The sequence below is a fragment of the Papio anubis genome, chromosome 6 (assembly GCF_008728515.1).
Source record: "Papio anubis isolate 15944 chromosome 6, Panubis1.0, whole genome shotgun sequence".
Lineage (NCBI taxonomy): Eukaryota > Metazoa > Chordata > Mammalia > Primates > Cercopithecidae > Papio > Papio anubis.
The window spans coordinates 113,626,507-113,648,526 of record NC_044981.1 but is presented as its reverse complement, the minus strand read 5'-3'; the positions used below and the strand labels follow the sequence as shown (position 1 = coordinate 113,648,526).

General features: G+C 42.0%; 1 protein-coding gene across 1 annotated transcript in view; it reads left to right on the top strand.

Moving 5' to 3' along the window:
- Positions 1 to 22,020, top strand: part of UST (uronyl 2-sulfotransferase) — a 322,585-nt gene that overhangs the window by 257,925 nt on the left and 42,640 nt on the right. The window contains exons 6-7 of the mRNA XM_021937743.2: positions 6,681 to 6,778; positions 8,840 to 8,997. Of these exons, the coding sequence (XP_021793435.2) occupies positions 6,681 to 6,778; positions 8,840 to 8,997 (256 nt within the window). The remainder of the gene's footprint in view (positions 1 to 6,680; positions 6,779 to 8,839; positions 8,998 to 22,020) is intronic.

Genomic DNA, 22,020 nt, shown 5'->3' with positions numbered 1-22,020 from the left:
TCTGGCTGATGCTGGTGCTTCCTGGATGGCTGTATTGAGAAGAATTCTGAAGGACACTTCCCATCTCAACTACAGTGTGTCATCAGTGATTCACGCTAGACATGAGCATGGAACGGGAGAATGATGGTCATCTGCCGTGTGCCACTTTCAAATCCGTTAAGCCTCACTAAAAGTCTTGTTTGACTCCTCTGGTTCTGGCTCAAAATTTTTACAAGGTTGAAAAAGGCTTACAAGGAAGAGTGTGTGAGACAATAAAAGTTAGCTTAGACTACGTCCATTCCATTTAGCCCATTAAACTTGTACTCTGATTACCATGGGCCACATATGGGTCAAGGATTTGGGTACTACCTCAGTGGTGAATGACACTCAGCTATTTTTCTCCGTCCCACTTCTAACACAGCCAGCATAAGAAACCATCCTTTTCCATAATATCCATATTTTTAGCGTGTGAAGACTGGCTCCAAAATCAATTTTAAATCCGCATTGGAAAAGAGCTTTTTATGTCATCGTATTACATTGTGTCATGTGCAGAGTAATATGAGCTATAAGAAGTCCAGGGTTCCACGGTGGTGTGTTTTGCATAATACCGTTTGTGTTTCCATCAAATTGTGTTGTTGTTTTGATTTAACATAGATAGCATATTACATGTTTCCATATTTTTCTTCCCCTCTGTTTCCACTGTGAGTTAGCCAGAGTCACTATTTTAAAAAAAACTATCAGAATCACCAAGAATGGTGTTTTTGAATATAAGATTAAGGAAAAAGGAATTGAAATGCTGAAGGTATAATAAAGATGGCATAATCTTAACAGGTGAGTGGCAGGTAAAATAACGGATATAAATGATTTCTAATCTTAGTAAAGTGTCTATGAGGCAAGTATTATTGTCCTCATTTTACAGATGAAGAAGTTGAGCTTTTGAAAAGTGAACGTTTGCCAAAGACTCCACAACTCAAAAGAGGTACAGCCAAGGTTTGAACTGAGGTTTGTCTGATACCAGCCTTTGTGGTTTTCTCTCTCTGCCGTTCATGAAATGTGAAAAGTTTAAATGATAAATGCAGAGTAAAAGCCTTGTATTAACTCATAAGTTTTGGAATCTGAGAAATTAGCACTTTTTCTAGATCTTGAGATTATAAAACTATTCTTAAAAGTTGGTTATTGTCAGGCGCAGTGCTCATGCCTGTAATCCCAGCACTTTGGGAGGTTAAGGCAGGTGGATCACCTGAGATCAGGAGTTCAAGTTTGTCTCTACTAAAAATACAAAAAATTAGCTGGGCATGGTGGCGGCTGCCTGTAATCCCAGGTACTCAGGAGGCTGAGGCAGAAAAATCGCTTGAACCCAGGAGGCAGAGGTTGCAGTGAGCCAAAATCACGCCATTGCACTCCAACCTGGGCAACAAGAGTGAAAACTCTGTCTCAAACAAACAAACAAACAAACAAAAATGGTTGGTACCAGGTACATCCATCTGCAGTTTCATCGACTGAGATTATGTAGCTCAAGAAACTGAGGCTCAGAGATGGCATGATTTAGCTGAGGACACCCAGCTAATTAATCATGGAGCTGAGACCAGCACCCAAATCTCCTTTTCAAGGAACTTTGCATATGGCCTCTTAAGGATTCTGCTATTGAAAGCAGCCAGAAATCCTGTCTTTGAAAGCCATGGGCCATATGAACAAAACGGATCCACGTTTCAAGCATGGAGCTGTGTAAAAACACCAGTAAGTCTTTTTTCAGTTCAGTGGCTTTCAGAGAAGGTGCTGTCTTATATAAGGATAAGTAAAATATGAATCGTCTCTAAGTTCACCTTTTGTGATAAAATTAACTCCACCTGGGATTTTCGTCCTTCCACCCTTTCTAAAATTAAAACTAGAAATCCAAGAAAGGAAGCAGTTGTCTGGTTCTTGAGCTACAGAGAAATAAATGAGCAGTTTTATGTCTCGGGCAGAAGCAGACAAGAGGCCTGTGGGCCTGGCAGTGCAGAGTGAGGAGAAGGAGTCAGGGCTGTGAAAATTCGCTGACAGGGAGGGAGTAGGAGGTGTCCAGGCCTCCAGCTCAGTGTCTGATCTCTAGAGCGAGCCCTCATGTGGGTGAAGCAAGTGTTGATGCACAGAGGAGCCCCTGCAAGGTGGGTGGGAAGGTTATTTCAGGATGCCAGGAGCACTCGGGCCAGCTTGGAGCTCCTTTCATGGGCACCATGAGGAAGTCTGTCCACTTCTAAAAGAATCCTGGCCACTGGCAGGGAATGTTGGGAGCAGATCTAGCCTGAGGACTAGAACTAGGTTAGAGTGCCAGGTCCCAGCTGATGGATGAGGTCCCAGACAGACCCCACTCCTGGAGACATTTGGGTTCCAGCCAACAGTGAAGAAGAGCGTATGCGATGTGGCACCTGAGCCCTGTCCCAGGGACCCTATCTGCCAGATGTGGCTGGCAGTGAATGGCCAGCACGGAAGGAAGCCCATGGTCACATCTGTCCCCTTTTCCTGGACCCAAGTGAGCACTAGCCCAGCTGGACTGGAGTATGTTAACTCTCCCCGCCAGAACCCTGAGCCTGCTATTGAGACTAGGTGAGGAGCGAGGTGGCAAGGGAGAGGAAGAGCAAAGGCATGGAATGAATTACCTAATACATAGACAGCTCATGAAGAGTGACCATCCTCTCAGAGTCACCAGAGGTTCTTTCAAATGCACATTCCTGGCCCTGCATTTCGAATGCCCTGGGAGTCTGGCCAGGGAACTCACAGTGTGTATCAGGTGCCCTGATTTTTATCCCTGTTCCATTGTCAGTAAGAGTCCTCCAAGGAGAGCAAGGACGAGCAGACTGGGGCAACTCTGGAGGCTGCACTCAGAGAGAAGAGGTGGAAGGAAGAGCTGCTGGCTGGGAAGCTACTGTCATCATCCTGTGGGGGTGAAGAGGGGCTGTGGGAGTGAGGGTGAGAGAGGCCTCAGGAAGGACTCCCTGGAACTGGAGGCAGTGACTGGGGTTTGCTCTGAGACCAGCCAGCCCTTTGGACTCAGAAGATGAGGGTCACCCATCACCATCCATCTGGTGGAAACATTACAGGAGCAAGTGGATAAAAGATGATTTTGCTGTAAGATCAGAATGGAAGAAGACGAACCCAAAAAAAAATCTAGAGGGAGGAAAGCATATGGTTTTTAAAATAGTACAGTTTAGAATACATTGCAACACAAATGGATTAATTTTTGTACAGTGTTGGCAATGAAAAAGATTCTCATAGTTATCTGGAATGCTTACTCAGAGAGACGATCTCATTTCCCTAATAATGCAAAATCTTGAGTAGCGTGGGGTCTTACGTTAAGACCCAAAGGGCTAGGCTTGGCAGGGAAGGGCACTACAAGGGTGCCCATGGTGTGTGCCAAGACTCAGGAACCAGAGGAGCAAGTCACAGATCAAGTGCTGGCAAGCAAGCTGGCTTGGCCAAAGTCATCAGTGCGGTGACAATCTTAGAGAAAAGTTTGAAATCCATATTAAATATTTTTTTCTTTTTTTTTTTTTAAAAAAACAATCTTACCCTAGAAGCACTACATGGAAGGAAAAAATAAAGTTGCATAATCATTTAGAAAATGTATGTGCTGAGAGAACTTTGGTATTAAAAGGTGATTATAAAACAATGCAGGATAGTAAATCTTGGACCAAAGATAAATCATGAACACCAGGGCAACCAAATGGTCCCAGAAGACTGAAAGGCATCCGTCAGAACAGCCCAGTGGAAGTGCAGCTCATTGGTCTCATTTCGTTTCCCAGGAGGCTCAAATGTTGCTCACTAAAGGTCTTGGTTCTGCTAAGAGTGGACTGAGTAGGAGGTGCCAGGAGCAGTTTCCTGCAAGTCCCTGGTCCTCAAGCTGCCAAACAGCAGCATCCCTACTTACTGTGGTTGTGGCCAAGCAGTTGGCAGCTCGATGCCTGGGGCTTCTCAGCTCATTTCTGCTTCCTCTGGATCTTCCGGTCCAGTCATCTTTATTTATATCCTCCTATAGCATCGCCATAGATGGGTTGTGATGAACGCCATTCATCAACCTAATGGGCTCAAATGGAACTCTTTGAAATCCCCCAGCATGTGCCTTGGTCTAAGAAAAGAATTGTTAGCTGCAGTTTTAAAACTAGGAATTTATGTCTTCCCATAAATTGACCTTGTGAGGTTATTTGTGGATTCCAATAGGGAAGTGGCCTTCTTAGGTCCCGGTGCCTCCTCCGCCTTCCCCTCACCAACCAGCTGATGCCTTCTGTCTACTCCTGCGAGCCTGGGGTTGCTGAGGACAAAACCCTGGCAGGCTCCGCAAATGGAAGAGGTGTCTGCTTCCTTTCTTGCTCTGGAGCTGTGTGTCTTGTCTCTCTCCTTCTGCCATTTATTCACTCACTCATTCAGTATCTATTGCACTCCTGCTTTGTCCAGGCAGGGTGCTGAGCACTGGAGATGCAGTGAACAGTCTGTGTTGAGGGACCTACACCTAAACAAATAAGCGCACAAGTACTAGCTCAAGGGCAGCTCTGGAGAAGCAGCAGGTGCCATGAGAGCCTCTGTAGGAGGCTCTGGCAGTCTCTGGTGCCCTGCTCCTCCTGTTACTGCAGGACTCTGGGGGCTGACTGCATATGTGACAGTTCTTTGGATGTCCCCCATCGCTTTACTCTGTCCTTCTTTGTGAAATCTCAACCTCAGCAGATGAACTCTGCTCTGGTCAGAATCACCCTAGGCTCTGCTTCTCACCCAGCTCCTGGCCCCCTCCCTGTTGCCACTGCTGCAGAGAGAGGCCACCAGGGTTACTGGGTCCCTCGGACTAAAGGCTCAGGCTCCAGGGGGAGGCCAACTACCAGAGGACACCCTCAAATGTGAGGAGGACAGGGGGCTCAGAGCATCCTCAAGGCAATGCTCAGGCACCCGCCCACACAAGCTTTGGTTTGTTTTACAGTGTGTAAATCTCTGTATAGTTTTCTCACGATAAATGTAAGAGGCATTCATTGTAATAAAAGCTAATACTTCAAAAAAGGAATAAAGGAAAAATTGACGGTATTCTCATCTTCCTTTATGCCAACCACCAGAAATAACTGCTTTCAATTGTGTGCTGTGTCTCCTTCCAGATCCTTTTGTGTTTATGTAAACATGTTGATTTTTATATTGTCCTACATGTTCGTATTATCCTGTAGTCTACTTTTATTCACTTGAAAATTTATCCAGGGCTTTTCAGGATAGCACACACAGATCCTCCTCATTCTTTTCAGGTGTCTGGTATTTCAGTGTGTGAATGTACCATAATTTCTCTTAAGACCAATCCCCTATCCATGAACACGTAAGTTCTGCCATATTTTGTTGTAATTAATAAATTCATAGCAGCTATGAATATATGTATATGTATATATACACATACACATACATCTTTCAGTGTCAAACTCTTCTTAGAAAGGTATTTCAGGTCTAGTGTCTCGCATTTTAATGAGTTTTCATACACAATGAGATGCTCTTAATCACCTTCACCACGTGGCTGGACGGACTGATGCGCTCCCCCATTCGCTTCTCATATGTTCCTCTCTGGAACCTGCACCTCCACTTCTCATGGTAAACTCAAGTGCTTGAGTACTCTCAATTGTGTTTTTTGCAGATTCTGTTTATTTCCATTGAATTTGTTATTGTAATTGTGTAATTTACTTAATTGGTATGTAAACTGAAGAAGTATGAGGGGATTATTGTTTTTAAGAAAAAGTGTAAATTATATTTCTCTCATTCCCAACTTGAACTAAAAAACTGTTACTAGCTAAACACCCACACCTACACACCTACACCTACACCGGTATATCAGATACAGTAGCTTCTACCGACTCATAAATTTCATCAACCGTGTTTGGGAATTGTGTCCACTCTTAATCTGCTTTGCCAATATTGTCTCTGGAAAAACATCCTACAGCTGTTTGGTTTATTTGTAGATTGAGTTATCTTTTCTCCTTAGAAATACCTGAGAACCAAGCATGCCTTATTTAGAATGTCTGATGTAATCTACCTTGATAAAAGTTGGTTTTGAGCCCTTCTCCTTACCCCCACCAAGCCATTTCAAGCTCTTGTAATGCCCTCAGAAAGACCATGTCCAACTTCATATAAGAGAAATGGAAAACCTGGAAATCACAACTGTTGCTTTTGAAAGTGAGAAGGTGTTTGCATATAAACGACCTGCTACTTTTTAAGTTAATATAACGTTAGAAGTTATTTTACAGCCCCTCGAAAATTTACAATCCCTTATGAGACTGTTGTAGGTACTTAATTGTTGGATGCATGGATACACAGAGAAACACTAAATTCATGCAACATTTATTAATTGCCAACTGTATACCTACAAATTGGCTAGCAACTGCTGGGGCCACCACAAAGCACAGTGGGTACAAATGCTCTCCCAAGGCCTGTGACCAAGCTTAAGACTTGGAGCCACCAGGAAATGCAGAGATGCAGTTTACTCAACAAAGCATGCACTCTCTAAAATGGCCCAGCCCTGTGTGTGCCTGGCCAGTGGAGCAGGATGCTGGGAGGCAAAAAAGAAGTTTTCTCCTGAAATCTATGAATTCTCTTCATCTTCTCAAGGTGTGCCCGTGTAATTCAATCACGAATTTTACTTAAACTGTGCGGCATTTGATAGAGCCTTGCAGAGACTACAAGACATCTGACTGCTGTGTTTTCTCTTCTAGGATATCAATGAGTGTATTCTTGAAAACTATCCCGAGTGTTCCAACCCCAGGTTATTTTACATCATTCCGTACTTTTGTGGACAGCATCCCAGATGCAGGTAAGGGCTACAGCAGGCTCGTGGCATGCACGTGTGCACAAGGGAAAGAACCCCACCAGCCTGGCACTTGGTGGGAATCTTTGGTATCCCTAGTCTCTCAACCTTCTGGAATTCAGTTCCTGTTTACTGTTAATCTTTCAAGATAATGTGTGAGACTCCAAATGTCCTATAAATAATGAAATTTAAAAATCAGCGTCTGCAGAGGCCTCAGAAGACCACCATATAAAGCTTTGTAACTGGAACCAAACCCTTGTTTATACCTAAAACATACTTGTCACTACTCAACCCATGTTGTTTGTCTTTCTCTTTGGATAAAATGACAAAATGTCACATAAAATGTGATCGTGAAGACCAGGAACAAACACCCAGCCTGCTCCTCTACAGTGACTGACTTAACCAACAACTGCCCTCGTGGCATGTGTCATTGGGTCTGAGACACTGGAAGCCCACACCCACAATCCCATGGTGGATACACTTAGTAGGCAGAGGAGAAAGTGTTTTATAGTGATCACCTGTCAACCTTACTTGAAGGCAAGACCTTCTTTAGAAAGTGACTTACTCAGATAGTCAGGACCCCCAGGGTGTGATCTGCCCAGGTCCTGCATCAGCACCCCTGCATACTTGTTAAGAACCCCCACCCAATCATAGTCTCATGTGTAGCTGCCTCCCCAGATGCTTCTGGTGTAGCTGTAGTTGAAATCTACTGTGCTAGACAAATGTGGTAGCCTGGAGAAGAAATGGCAGCAACAATGAAGCATTATCTTTGCTTGGTAGAAAATCAATGTGCTACCAGAAGTGACATTATTCCCCAAAGGAAACATTAACTAGAGGGTCCTTGTGTTTCTGAAAAGGCCAGATAAGAACTGCTACTTCTACATTGGCAATGCATTCGTTGTACTTTTTTGCTTATGCTATGATTTCTGCTTTGTTATTAGGCATATTGTTGTTATTCCTGTCTTGTTTCATTTGACATAACAAAAGAGTTTGCTTATGGTCCAAATTACAGAACCAGGAGTGTTAGTTTTTGACTTCACCATAAGCCCCCTGAGTCCAGGTGGCCTCTCCCCTGCCCCGACCCTTGCCTCAATAACAAATACCTCCTGGTTAACATTTAGTACTTCAGGTATTGGGAAGATCTGGGGCTGGATGACTCACTTGCTGATCACAGTGAATATCTTTATAACAGGCAACATGATTTGAACTCCCTAAAGTATTTTTTAAATCGTGTAGTATTTTTCAGATTTTTCAATTTTCTAATCTTGGAGAGGTGACTCATAACACCATACCTTGACACACACACAATGATTTTTATAACTCTTTTGTCATATCACCTTGCACAGTCTTTACAACAATGCTTTGAACTAGGTAAGGGTTATTATTATCATTTTTCAAAAGAGAACCCTGGCTTGCCCAATTCCCCCAAATGATAAATGACAGCCAGGCCTGGAGCCCCACTCCTGGGCTTTTCTCACTCGCCTGTCAGTTCAGAGAGCTGGTCTACAAATCAGATTAGGCTGTTTTCCTTCTGCAATCTAAACAAACAAAATAAAACAAAACAAAAATCCAAAGATTTATCTTTAACTCTTCCAAAGAATAAGATGATTAACAGACATGACCTGACACCTCTTTTGAATTCTACATAAATACTATGTCAGTCAGTTTTGTATTTCAAAACTTCTAAATTCATTTAATTGGTTCACTTTGGTCCTCCTATAAAAGCCGTTGTACTCACCCCTTGATTAGTAGTTGTTAGGATCTGACTGCCTGTGCCTGCTTTCCTTAGTCCACACTACTTAAGCAGGGCCTCTGAATTCAAGGCCCTGGGCTTGGCGTGAAGCACGGATGAAAGTGACAGAGAAGGAACGGTGAGCAGGGCAGGACACCAGCTGGAAGGACTGAGAAGGCTCTGGATGGGGCTACATCTGGGCTGGTCCTTGAGGGAAACAGGAGTTGGACTTATGCAAGTGAAGGTGGGAGGTAGAAGGAGTAAACTTTCGGCATCTTGTTGCTGAATTTCAAATATGAATCTCTGATTTTCAATAAATTTTTATATCCATAAAGGGAGCCTGGTGAATGGGCCCTTGAGAGAGCAAAGCTGAACGTGAATGAAAACTTCCTGCTCGTGGGGATTCTTGAAGAGTTGGAAGATGTGCTGCTGTTACTGGAAAGATTTTTACCTCATTACTTCAAGGGCGTGCTCAGTATCTACAAAGACCCAGGTAACTTCATTTGTAAGCAAGCTCTTCTCCATGACAGGTCTGTGTCCAGGGATACTCACCTTGAAAAGGCCTCAAGAAATAAAGGAGTGAAATGATCTCTTCTGATGACAAAGGGCAGTTAGTTCTCTGGGCTTGCAAAGGAAAGTTAGAACCAGGAGATGCAGATGCCAAAATCTTGAGCTTCATGTTCAGACATAAAATCACCATGTTCCAAAGGCTTAATGGCTCCATTTCTCCCTGTGGAAACTGAAATTGGCAACATTCTCCATCAGCCTTGTCTTGAGCATGTTGCTGGAAACGGAAATTGGCAGCATTTTCTATCAGCCTTGTCTTGAGCATGTTGTTGGGGTGGGTACAAATGAATCCGTGTGTGCACACCTGGACTCCATTGATGGAAACATGCATGAGTACGAAAGAGCCATCCTTGTGATGAATTCTCTCTGGCCAACTTCCATTTGATAAAAGCACTCCAGTGTATCAAATCCTGACAGTGGGATAGATAGAGCAGCAAATTGAAAATACAGTTATGATTTTATCCTAACAAACCGAGTGGTCCCCAAATAGCAGCAAGAAATAGAATGTGGCAAAGGCTGTGACAACAAGCCTTGAATACACATTCAGTGATCTGTTAATTGTTCTGTTTTGTTGTCCTGAGATGGAAGAAGACATTCTGCCCTGTAGAGATAAGCAGCAGATAGGCCCAGTGGGGTGGCTCATGCCTGTAATCCCAGCACTTTGGGAGGCCGAGATAGGTGATCACCTGACGTCAGGAATTCGAGACCAGCCTGGCCAACATGGAGAAACCCTGTCTCTACTAAAAATATAACAATTAGCCAGGTGTGGTGGCGGGTGCCTGTAATTCCAGCTACTCAGGAGGCTGAGGCAGGAGAATCACTTGAACCTGGGAGGTGGAGTTTGCAGTGAGCCAAGATCGTGCCATTGAGCTCCAGCCTGGGCTGCATAAGAGCCAAACTTGGTCAAAAAAAAAAGAGAAGAAAGAGAGGAGGAGGAGTGATAAGTTGCTATTAGCCGAAATTTTGGTTAGCTGGTTAGACGTATATATACGGCACAAGTTTTCATATGTTGTTGTTGTTATGGAGCATATATGTTGTTAAGGGTTGAGAGAGAAAGAAAAGGGAGGGAAGGAAGGAAGGGAATGTAGATGGAAGGAAGGAAGGAAGGAAGGAGGGAGGGAGGGAGGAGGGAGGGAGGGAGGGAAGGAAGGAAGGAAGGAAGGAAGGAAGGAAGGAAGGAAGGAAGGAAGGAAGGAAGGAAGGAAACAAGCAGGTGAAAAGCGCCCCAAATGCAGTATGCTGCCTCATATTCTTGTTGAACCCCACTGGAAACCCAAGGCCTAGGGAAATTGAAAGCAGCCAGAGAGTTCTGGATCTCTAAGCACACAAGGTGGCTCAATACCATCAGGGACTTGCTGAAGGAAGGTGGACACAGGAGGGCGTTTTAGTTTCCTAGTTTTATTAGGGAGTTCTTAACGGACATTTGTGGTGGAATAGTGAAATGAAAGCCAGGAGGAAACATGGTGGTGGAGATGGGCTGAATAGCGAAATACAATAAACCTTAAATAGTGGGATTATGAAAGTAGGATTTCCTTTGCCTTTTTAACAACAAGCCATTTAAAGAGTTTATATAATTTTAATGTAAAGAGTTTGATGTGACTGATTTTTCTTTCTAGAAGACAACATAAACTCCGTTCTTTGTGCAATGAGAGTCTTATCCTAAATTAGACTCCTTTGAAGAAGAAAGGTTTATGTTAATCATTTTCTTCTTTCAGCTTTATCGTGTTCTATGGGGTGTATGTATGTGTGGTGTGTGGTGTGTGTGTGTCTAATACACAGCCTGAGATAAAGGGCTAACTAATCCTGGTGACACATAAGATGAACGCTCTCCATAAAAGATATTATGGCTTCCAACTTTGTTAGTGTCTGCTCAGTCATTTGCTCTGAGAGAGGTCAGCTGCTATGGATGAAGAGAGGTTCACATAGTGAGGAACTGAGACCTCAGACCAAGAGCCACGTGTGTGAGCCATCTTGGGAGCAGACACAATGGCCCCAGTCAAGCCTTCAGATAACTGCAGCCCCAACCAACATGTTAATGGCTGCCTCATGAGAGATCTCAAGCCAGGACCACCCAACTAAGCTGCCCCTGAATTTCTGACCCTAAGAGCCAGTGTGTGAAATAAAGGTATGTGTTTTTTTTTTTTATTATTATTGTTGTTTATTTTAATGGGCACTATCTTGTCCCAGCATTTGGGAGGAGGAGCCAACATGAGAGTCCTCTTCCAGTTACATCACCATCCATTCTGAGGTCTGGAACACACACCATTCACAGGATGCAAAACCCAGCACAGGGGTTGTGGACCTGAGAACCTAGATAAGGATATTTTTATATTCATGCTTTTGAATACAGATAAACCACCTATAAAAAGCTTAGCCCAGAGGACCCACGTAGTGGCTTTTGTCGGTGTATATCATATTGACTTCCTATTTTCTCCATTTAAATATGTGTCTTCTCAGAAATTGTGGGCCTTCATTCCATGATCTGAAAGTTCATTAATTCAAGGAGAAAAGATTTCTGAAAACCAAGTTACTATTAACTCTTTTACCTTCAGCCATGATCTTTCCACCTATAAATTAAGATTATTTTTCCCTCAGAGTTTGGCACAGTAAATATCTCAAAGAGAAGAAAGGACATCTGGTATTCCTGTGTAGTGGGATGAAAGGTTTCCATAAGCCAGGCCACTTGGCCAGTCCATGCGGTCCAGCTGGACTAGCGGTTAAAACAGTGAAACGCTCCTATACGGCCTTCAGGGTGCACCTGCCAGCCTGGCTGCCCGTCCTTGTTACTCCCACCTTTTCCAGCATCGATGTAACGAAAGGACTAATTCATGGCACAGGAGGGATCTTCAGGACCCCGGGCCAGTGTCACACTCAGCGACTGTTGTTGGTTCAGTTCTTGAGTGGAACTGGTTGTCAAATACTTTAAATATCACCCCACTGTAACTCTCTCAGCTGCCACACATTACATGCCCAATAAAACGAACCTTTGAGTTGTTGCTTCAGTAACTTCTACTGTGTTTTGTGTTCTCTTGGGCATCTTCTTGTGATATGTTTCCACGGTAACACTGAAGACCAAGCTAGTCCACAGTTCCTCTATCCCAACAAGTTTCCATGTCCCCTGAGGCAGAGGACAAGAGATCAACACACAACTCCGGCCAGCTTCTCAATATATTTTAGCCTCAGGGAAGACTTAGCACCCATACTGTTTTCTCATCACCTCAACTGAGTTGGTGTCAAATAGGTTAAAGAAAGAACAGCTGCAAGTTTCTAGTTACTTCACCATCTCATCTCTGTATTTTTAATCTAAATTCATGTCTTAGGGCATGCTAAAATCATTACTCTTGCCCTTTATTGAAGAATTTGATAACCGAGTAGATTAGAGAACAGAGAGAAGAAAAACTAAAATCTAAGATACTGATTTAAGGGATCTAGTGACCCTGAAGTCATTGTAGATTAACTAACCATCTGAAGAGCTGAATTAAGATGCAAAAACACCACTGGCCATTTTTCTTTGGTGTCTATCCTGTTATCGAAAAAAAAAAAAAAAATAGGAGTTTACTGATTTTTAGTAATTCCTCTCTAGCAATACTAAAAATATGTATACCAGTCTCATTACAGAAGAAAAAACACTAATAGCTAATGATTATTTGGAGAGCTAGTAAAAATCGTAATGTCTGTTAGTCATATGGGTTGTCACTTATTTTAGATTGAAATGATATTCATTGATTCTCTCAAATCAATACTACTTGTCCCAATACTCACCATTTAGACAGGTTAATAACCTTTCTCAATAACAGCTTAACTGTCTTTTCTCCTGTTCGTTTCTTATATAAATATATGCTGACATCAAGTAAATTTGTCTCCTACCAAAAATATTTGAGAAACTTAGCCTTTAGCACTTTTTTAAACAGTGATTTTATATTAATATTTGCATTTTATAGAGACAGAATAGAGTATCTCAGAAGCTTAGGATAGTAAGTATTTGAGATGAATTAAAAATTAGAGTTTTAGCAAGATGGATAACCAAGAGAATATAATATGCTTGGTATTTCTTCCAGCCGGTGCACAGCTGCTGATATTGGGACAAGTACCGTGGAGTGGGCATTCAGAAAACACTGCTCAAATCCTGACCATGAGTTTGAATTAGGGAGCACCAAGGCCCCAGCAGACTTTACTGGCTAGGAGCAACCTCAATGGTTGAACATAAACATAATTATTATATATGATCACATATGTATTCTTATACATAATTATTTTTTATTGATTAATCTCTATTATGTTTGTTCATTACTTATCACCTTTTAAAAATGAAAAACTGAGGCCAGACATAGTGGCTTGCACCTGTAATCCTACCATTCTGGGAGGCCAAGGTAGACAGATCACTTGAGGCTAGGAGTTTGAGACTAGCCTGGGCAACATAGCAAAAGCTCGTCTCTACTAAAAATACAAAAAAAAAAAAAAAAAAGGCCAGGTGTGGTGGCTCACACCTGTAATCCCAGCACTTTGGGAGGCCAAGGTGGGTGGATCACAAGGTCAGGAGTTCAAGACCAGCCTGGCCAACATAGTGAAACCCCATCTCTACTAAAAATACAAAAAATCAGCCAGGCATGGTGGCAGGTGTGGAGATCGCACCACTGCACTCCAGCCTAGGTGACAGTGTGAGACTCCATCTATAAAAACACACACACACACACACACACAAACCAGGCATGGTGGCGTGTGTCTGTGGTCCCAGCTACTGGGCAGGCTGAAGTGGGAGGATCACCTGAGCCTTGGGGAGGTCGAGGCTGCAGTGAGCTATGATGATCGTACCCATTGCACTCTAGCCTGGGTGACAGGGCAAGACCTTGTTTCAAAAATAAAATAAAATAAAAATAAAAATGAGAAACTGAAACAAGCCCAGAGAAATTGAGAGAATGATCCATAGTCATCCACAAAAATGTGTTAGTAAGGGGCAAGACTCACATATTTCTGAGCGATGAATATTAATGTATTTCTGAATACTTTTTCTCCTCAACTCTTAAAGACATGCTGTGAGCCATCAATATTTTTCTAGTCATAATTTTTAGGAGCTAAAATCTCAGTGTTGGTAAGGGCCAAAATAAATAAGCACATGAAAGACAAGAAACATGTGAATATGTGTAATAGGAACAGTCATATGAGCATCCCTCTATAAACCTTTGACTTGGCAAATAACCAAGCTGTTCTGGTTCAATAGCGCCACCTAGCATCCAGACATAGAACTCTATGACCTAATATTAACCCATTACCTTCTCCCTTCCTAGTGGCTTGAAAACTCATGTGTCCAATCCTTTTACCTTGTGTTTTAAATACTTTCCATGACTAGCACTACATTCGTATTCATTTTCAACACATTTCCATTACAAATGTAAACGCTGGAGCCACAGTAGGGAATTTACTAGACTTTTGTGGGCTGCCTTGAGAATATGGTCGCCAACTATTACAAAGGAAAAATATGTAACAAATTCCAAATGAGTGACTTAAATCCTAACTTTGAGGATTTAAGTTCACTTATAAGCTGAGTGCTTTGTTTGAAATATTTATACTTAAATAGTTTTATAAATAATCACAGAGTACACATTTAAATATTATGCTTTTTTTTTTTTTTTTTTTTACTATGCATGAATGATAAATTAGACCTCCCATTAGAAGGATAGTAGTGGGCTCACTGATTTCATTGATGTTGCAGTTTTCAATTTTGAGGATATTTGCTAGAAAATGATAACAAATATGTAGAAGAAAACTTTTAAACCGTATGCTACAGAAATAATTCAAATTTTTATCCATCGATAAAAATATCAGCCTGAGTTCAATACTAAATAAAAGCTTGGCCTATTTATAATAAAGAACAGTTATTCTTTAAGGAAAGGACATTGAGTTGGGAGTTAGGAGGAACTTCTAGTTCTTTTTCTGCCGTGATTCTGCCTATATGACCCCGAGCAAATACAGTTTTCAAGTGGATGGTCTTTAAGATCTTATTATTCTAATACCAGTGTATCATGTAGAATGTTTTAAGGCTGCTTGTTCTGTCTTTTGTTACTTAGCACAATTATGGGGTGCTTTTACCCCCTCAAAAATATTCCTAGGCAGTCCCCGTTGCCTTAGTAATCCTCAAGTTTAGTTGTGGGGGTGTTCTCCACCTCTTGGTGTCCTCTAGGACAGGAAGAAATCCTGTTTGGAGAGTTTCTCCTTCAGAATGTGTTCTTTCCTGGAGCTGCTGATGCTCAAGTGATCAAAACAGGGGTCTCCTCTTAAACTCTCTGGTCACGATTTCCATCCCTCTCTCTTCATACCACACATACACACACACACACACCTCTGTGGAGAAGACAGTATGTCATAATGCACTCAAATGCTCTACCACTGAGCTATCCCCCCGACCCCATTTTTTGTTTGTTTTTTTTTTGTTTGTTTGTTTGTTTTGTTTTTTTGACACAGAGTTTCACTTTTGTCGTCCAGGCCGGAGTGCAGTGGCACGATCTCGGCTCACTGCAACCTCTGCCTCCTGGGTTCAGGCCATTCTCCTGCCTCAGCCTCCCAAGTAGCTGGGATTACAGGTGCCCACCACCATGCTCAGCTAATTTTTGTATTTCTGGTAGAGACAGAGTTTCACCATGTTGACCAGGCTAGTCTCGAACTCCTGATCTCAGGTGAGCCACCTGCCTTGGCCTCCCAAAGTGCTGGGATTACTGGCATGATCCACCGTGCCTGGCCCAGTATGTCATAATGATCAGAGCACAGGCTCTGCGATAGACCACCCGCATGCTTGACCCCCTCCTCCACTTATTAACTGCATAACCAGAGGCAAGGTGTAGCCCCTTAAGCCTCAGTTTCCCCATCTGGATAAGATGCATAAATAATCTTATCTACTTCAGAGGTTCTTGTGAGTCTTGCCTGATCAATCCATGTAAAGCCCTTAGCCCAGCCTTACTATATGATGAGTGTTCAGTAATTAGCCTGCCCACCAAGCCCATCACAGGAGAGACAGCGTTGTCCCTGAGAGAAACTGGACTTGAGGCTCTCTTTGTAACTTCTAAATGAAAGAAAGAGGAAAAAATTGGAAGGAATGAATGAAGGAAATGATTATCCTTGACCTGTTTCACCAGTTACAGCTGATATATTACAAGGAAATCTCGTGCCTTTAAGAAATAATATTTCTGTATTACTGACTTGGGCAGAGAGGAACAATTATATTCTAGTCAATAGCCTGTTGCAGAAACAATCGCAGGGAATAAGTTAAGTGGAAATATTACTACAGTGACATGTTAAGGGGCTGAAAGACACACATAATCCAAGTTAATGAGGTTTTTTTAAAAAAAGTCATCTGTTTTTGTGCCTGAACTCTTACCAGAAATATCAGGAAGCTAAGACTTTTCACTAAATGAAACCCACTATTGAGACGTTATTGGGGCCAATTACCCTTAACTTATGCTGAATATTGAATTTTACTGACTGTTATAGGCCATGTTATTTAATAGATATAGAATGATAATAGAGTTTTTTAAGTAAGATTCCTAATATTCAGCTCTTGAAAAACTGTTTTGCATGTGCAGAATTACGTACCTCAGAACACTAAATTAATGAATTAATAACCTTTGTCCAGCAGGTGGCGATGTCTCTCCATTTTCTCAAGAAAGTGCACTATGTTCCCTAATAATTGACTTTGCTCTGCAAACCGGAGTTTACATAATACTTGAACACAGATGTACAATTATGTCCAATCTGAAGCCTAAAAATGAGATTTTTGGATAGGTAAAGGACTCCAAGTCCAATTGATTGCAGTAGTTCAAACTGCACTTTATGAAAGTCAGTGGCAACTAGGGGAAGAGGGTGGAGTTTGCAATGAAATAAGTTTATGTGAGTTAAAAATATATACATGTATATCTAAATTATATATAAATTATATGTAATATATAATGTACATATTGTACATCATATATATAATATATGCATTATATTGTAGACATTATATATTATAATATACTATATATTACATAGATACACCACTAACTCTGGCTTTAATTTTAAAAACTATCATTTTAAAAAGCCTGAATTAAACAAATTCTTTCATTTTTAATTTCCATTTTTATTTTCCACTTCTATTGCTTCTGTGCTACAGCAAAACTCAAAAATATTCTGGAACCTCCCAAATATACAATGATGGTTAGGAGGAATTCAGATTAGCTTTTTTAGAAGGTAGTTACGTTGTTTTTAAAAACTCAATTATCATTGATGAAAACAGGACTCCAATTTGCCATTCGTTCGTTTACCATCGATATTCTCTCTAAAGACTTTTTTTTTTCACCAGCCATGTCCCAGGTTTGGATCCTAATAATGTCAGCACTGGATCTTGTGTGTGTGTTAAGGTAACACACACACAAGATAAGATGTGTTATCTTAAGCCAGTGTGTTATCTTAAGCCAGTACGAGGCAATACACACAGAAAAAAATAATTTTGAGAATAGATCTGTTTGACAACACCTGATGTCTTTCTGGTGGGGGTTGCAGGGACAAAGGGAATAGTAGTGCAAGGTCTTTAAGATAGTGTCTAAAAATCTAAGCTGGGCCTGGGCATGCTGGCTCATGCCTGTAATCTCAACACTTTGTAAGCCAAGGCGGGTGGATCACAAGGTCAGGAGTTCGAGACCAGCCTGGCCAACATGGTGAAACCACATCTCTACTAAAAATACAAAAATTAGCCAGGTGTGGCAACACATGCCTATAATCCCAGCTACTCAGGAGGCTGAGGCAGGAGAATTGCTTGAACCCAGAAAGTGGAGGTTGCAGTGAGCGGAGATCGAGCCGCTGCACTCCAGCCTGGGCGACAGAGCAAGACTCCATCTCAAAAAAAAAAAAAAAAAAAAATTATAAGCGGAAGGCATATAACTGTTTCAGCTGTAGCTATTGGGCAAATAGTTCATTTAAAATGAATACATAATGTAAACCCCTTTAAATTAACTTCTAAACACTTGTGATTTTTTTAGTGAACATTTTTCTGACGGGTTATAACTCTATATGGTTACAGAGTTATAACCATAGGCTGATAACTTCATTCAGTTTACAGAAACATCACCAATTCACAAGGATTCAGCCTCTAGGCTTGTTTAATTTACTTTATGAAAGCTTAAATTGTGCATAATATATGTGCGTTTGGCCTATTTCAACTGTTACTATTTGTTTTGTTGGAAAGGATAATTACTTTACATTATATAATCTTTAAACATGTTTTACTCTTGCTTACTGATTTGTTCTTGCCTTGGGATCATCTCTCCTCCAGAAGAAAGCATTTCCAATTTTATTATAAAAGATTAACAGGAAAATAGGACTTCCTTTACAGACACTGACTTTCTAAGAAATCTTTGCAAAAATATTTCTTCTCTCTGAAAACTAATATTTAAATAGGTATAATCTGAAACTACCAGAAAAATTCAACAAACACCTCCAGCAAATAAATGTCTGAGTGTCTGTGATGTCCCTTTCCTGGGGAAGGGCAGGATAAAGATGAAAACCATGTCCAGCTGGAAAGCCGTCACTAACAGGGCTGGGGCGCATGATCTTGTGGAGACATTTGTGCCGGGCCTTAAAGGATGCATAGGAGTTTGCCAAGTAGACGTGGAAGGAGGCATTTGAATCAGAAGAAAATAACATGGTTGGAAGCGTGGAGGTGAGGAAGCACAGAAGCACCCAGAATGAGGAGAGCTGGGGCTTGGGCCAGCCCACGTCAGCCCCTGCCTGTGGGCCCAGCCTCTTGGAGCCAGGCTCACTCACCCTGCCTTTAAGACGGTCCTGCCGGAGGCAGGAGAAGGATCCACAGCCTCAGCTCTCTGTGGCGCAACCTGGCACTGAGTCACTCATACCAGTCCATGCCAGTCGCCAAGCCGCTGCTGCCGGAGGGCCTGTGTCACCCTCCCCCGTGTCCCTGCCCTCTTACCATCCTCACCACCACCCAAGCTCCCTGACTTCCCAACAGCGTGGCAGGAATCCTCCCAGGCCCCCATCCTCCTCCTCCGGCCCGAGTTCTTCCACCCTACTCTCTTCCCAGTCTCCCCCGCTAAGATCCCACCACCATTTAGACCCAGGCTCACACCAGCTCCTGCTGTCCCCCTGTGCCTTGCACCGAATACAGGAGGTTGCAAACTACTGCCCTGCCTGACCACCTAGGTTCCTCTGGGCCCACCAGCGTGGACTCTCCTTCTGTTACCAGTCACTGCCTGACCCAGACCTGAGTTGCCTGTGTCCCCCAACACCATCCTCTGCTCTTCCAGGCCTCCTTCACTGGGAGCCATCGGGATCATCCCTCCAGTTAACAAGTTATTCCAGCCCCACCTCCCTCCCACCCTCTGTACCCAGGGGGAAATTCATCTCTTCTGGGTCCCAACTTTGAGCCTGGGAGAGCCCCAGATGCCCCCCTCTGTGTCTACCCAAGTTACTCAGTGTGGTCAGACTTGGGGGTTGTCCAGTTTTCTCTCTCATGATTCATTTCCCCAGACAAAAAGCTGGCTAATAGTATCTGGGTGTGCGGGGGAGGTACCAGTGTGTTTCTGTGTTTAGAGGTGAATTTTTTTCTACTGTAGAATTTAATCACCTCTACTTTGAACAGTTTTTAGCTGAGCTGACAGTAATATGCTCTGCATTGAGTATTTCTAGGGGGTGGAATTAGTCACCACAAATTTCGATTTTTGGACTTTCCTGATTAACTCCACCAAGCTGAAAGGCTTCTGAAGCTTGAGCAAAGATTGGAAACCTGACCCCAGGGGTTGATGGTTGATCTTCAAAAAGACGACCTTGTGGTCTTTTTGTTCTTTTATGCTTAAGTTGTGAAGGTCCCCGTCCACCCCTGGGGATTAATGTGGTGATGTGGAAAGAGCACTAGACAAAGGATTTCAAAACTGTCTTCGGGCCCTTGGCTCATGGCCTTAGTCTCTGACATTCTTTGCTTATAAAATGTACCCCCTGCCGGGGCGAAGTACAATCCTTACCCATTTTGCATGACTCAACATTTTATAATGGAAGCTTCTATTCTTGTCTTGCTAAATCTTTTTCAAATAAAAATTCATTTCTTGGTCTGTATGTTTTTCATGTCTCAGACATTTTTATCAATACATTATGTCCTAGCTTTTCACATCTTTCAAATGGCACAGAATTGTGAAAGAATACAGCAAAAAGCTAGAAATATACCTGTGCATGTAACATTGCTGGGGTTTTTTATATGTGGTTTCTTGTGGGTTCTAGTAAGCACATTCATTTCATTACCTACAAACGCATAGAGAAATCCAGCATAATCCCCCACTGATGAGAAGAGGAGAGGGTTGTTTGTCAGGTGGGGTAGTTTCACTTGACTTGAAAGTCTCACCCTGCCTCTTGTCTTTACCATACCATACGATTCTAGATGCTTCTTCCGCATTGTCATAGCCAGACTCTACCAGAACTGTTTTTCAAAACATGTGTTCCTAGGATTTTACCTGCCTGCATTTTTTTGCTATATTTATTAAGTAATGCATGTAAAAAATTAAAAATCAAATAGTACTATAAGATTGTATCATAAAAAGCAGAAGTTTCCTATTCCAACCCTCCCAAAGATGTAGTCTGATGTTGTAGAACAAATCACTTTTCACGCAGCTAGATGTTTCTTCGGATAATCGCCACCCTATCTGTAACTAATATGCACAGGCTGCTGTTTCTTGATTTATTGGGGTCATGATTTCATTCTCTTATTCCATTACCTTTACTTCTACTTCCTTGCTCGCTCCTCTCCATCTTCCTAAGATGGTCATACCCACATTTAAGATGCATGGTCCTGTTGACGTTGCTGTGACTATACATTTTGTTAGCTGCTGATCCAAGTAGTACATCATGATTTTGTTTCATTTCTTGCACAACTTAATTGTTTGTCCTGGAATCATTTATTGCCTTCATTTATTTGCTTAGATTTATTTGTACCTATCAAAAATTTCGTATGTGCCAAAATTTCCGTATGTGCCATTAGATCTGCTGCATTCAGTATTACTTTTGGTATTATTTAAATATTAATTACCAGATAAGTATGTCAGTTCCATCCCAGCCTGCCCTCCCTTCCCCCAGAGGCCCTCTCCTCTTTCCACCGAGAACTCTTTAAGCTCCATCCCAGCCTGCCCTCCCTCACCCCGAGACCGTCTCCTCTTTCCACCGAGAAAGCTCCTGCTCCTAGTATATCTGGGCTCATTACTCTCAACACAGCTTTACTGCAGCTTCCCTTTACTATATTTCACTGTTGGGTTCCTGGTTTTCTTAATCTCGGGGATGCTATTTCTTGATTTAATGACCAATTTTACTTCAAGATGTTGCTAAGTTGCCTCCTCAGAAAAGGTGCATGGGAGGGAAATTTTTTTTGAGTCATTGAAGGTCTAAAAAGCTCAGTAAAAGCTCAGTATTCAACTCTAACTCGATGGCTAGTTTGGTTCTCATATTCACGCTCGTGCTCGCTCTCTCTCTCTCTCTCTCCCCCCCTCTTGGATTGTCTCTTTTTTATTCCTTTTATGAGATTTTACAATATGCCTCAGTATGTGTGCTAAATATTTAGTAGACACTTTCAGGCTTAAAACTCCTGTCTTCTATTTCTGGGAATTCTTAACATTTTGTTTCTTTGATGATTTTCCCACCACTATGTTCTGCTTCTTTTCTGGAATGCTTTTAGTGGTCAGATACTTGAACCTCTAGATTCATCCTTTCTATGTGCTTCGCTGTTTTTTCCTCCTTCAATTGCCATCTTTTGAACATTTTTTCTCTGGAAGAGTTCCTCAATTTGTATTCCAGCCACTGTGTTGAATCTTCTCTTTTTCAACCTTTCTTTTCTTCTTTTTATATAACATCTTGTTCTTGTTAGTGGATGGATGCAATATCACCTTAAATGTCTAAAAATTATAGAGATTGGTTTAAGCATTTTCATTTA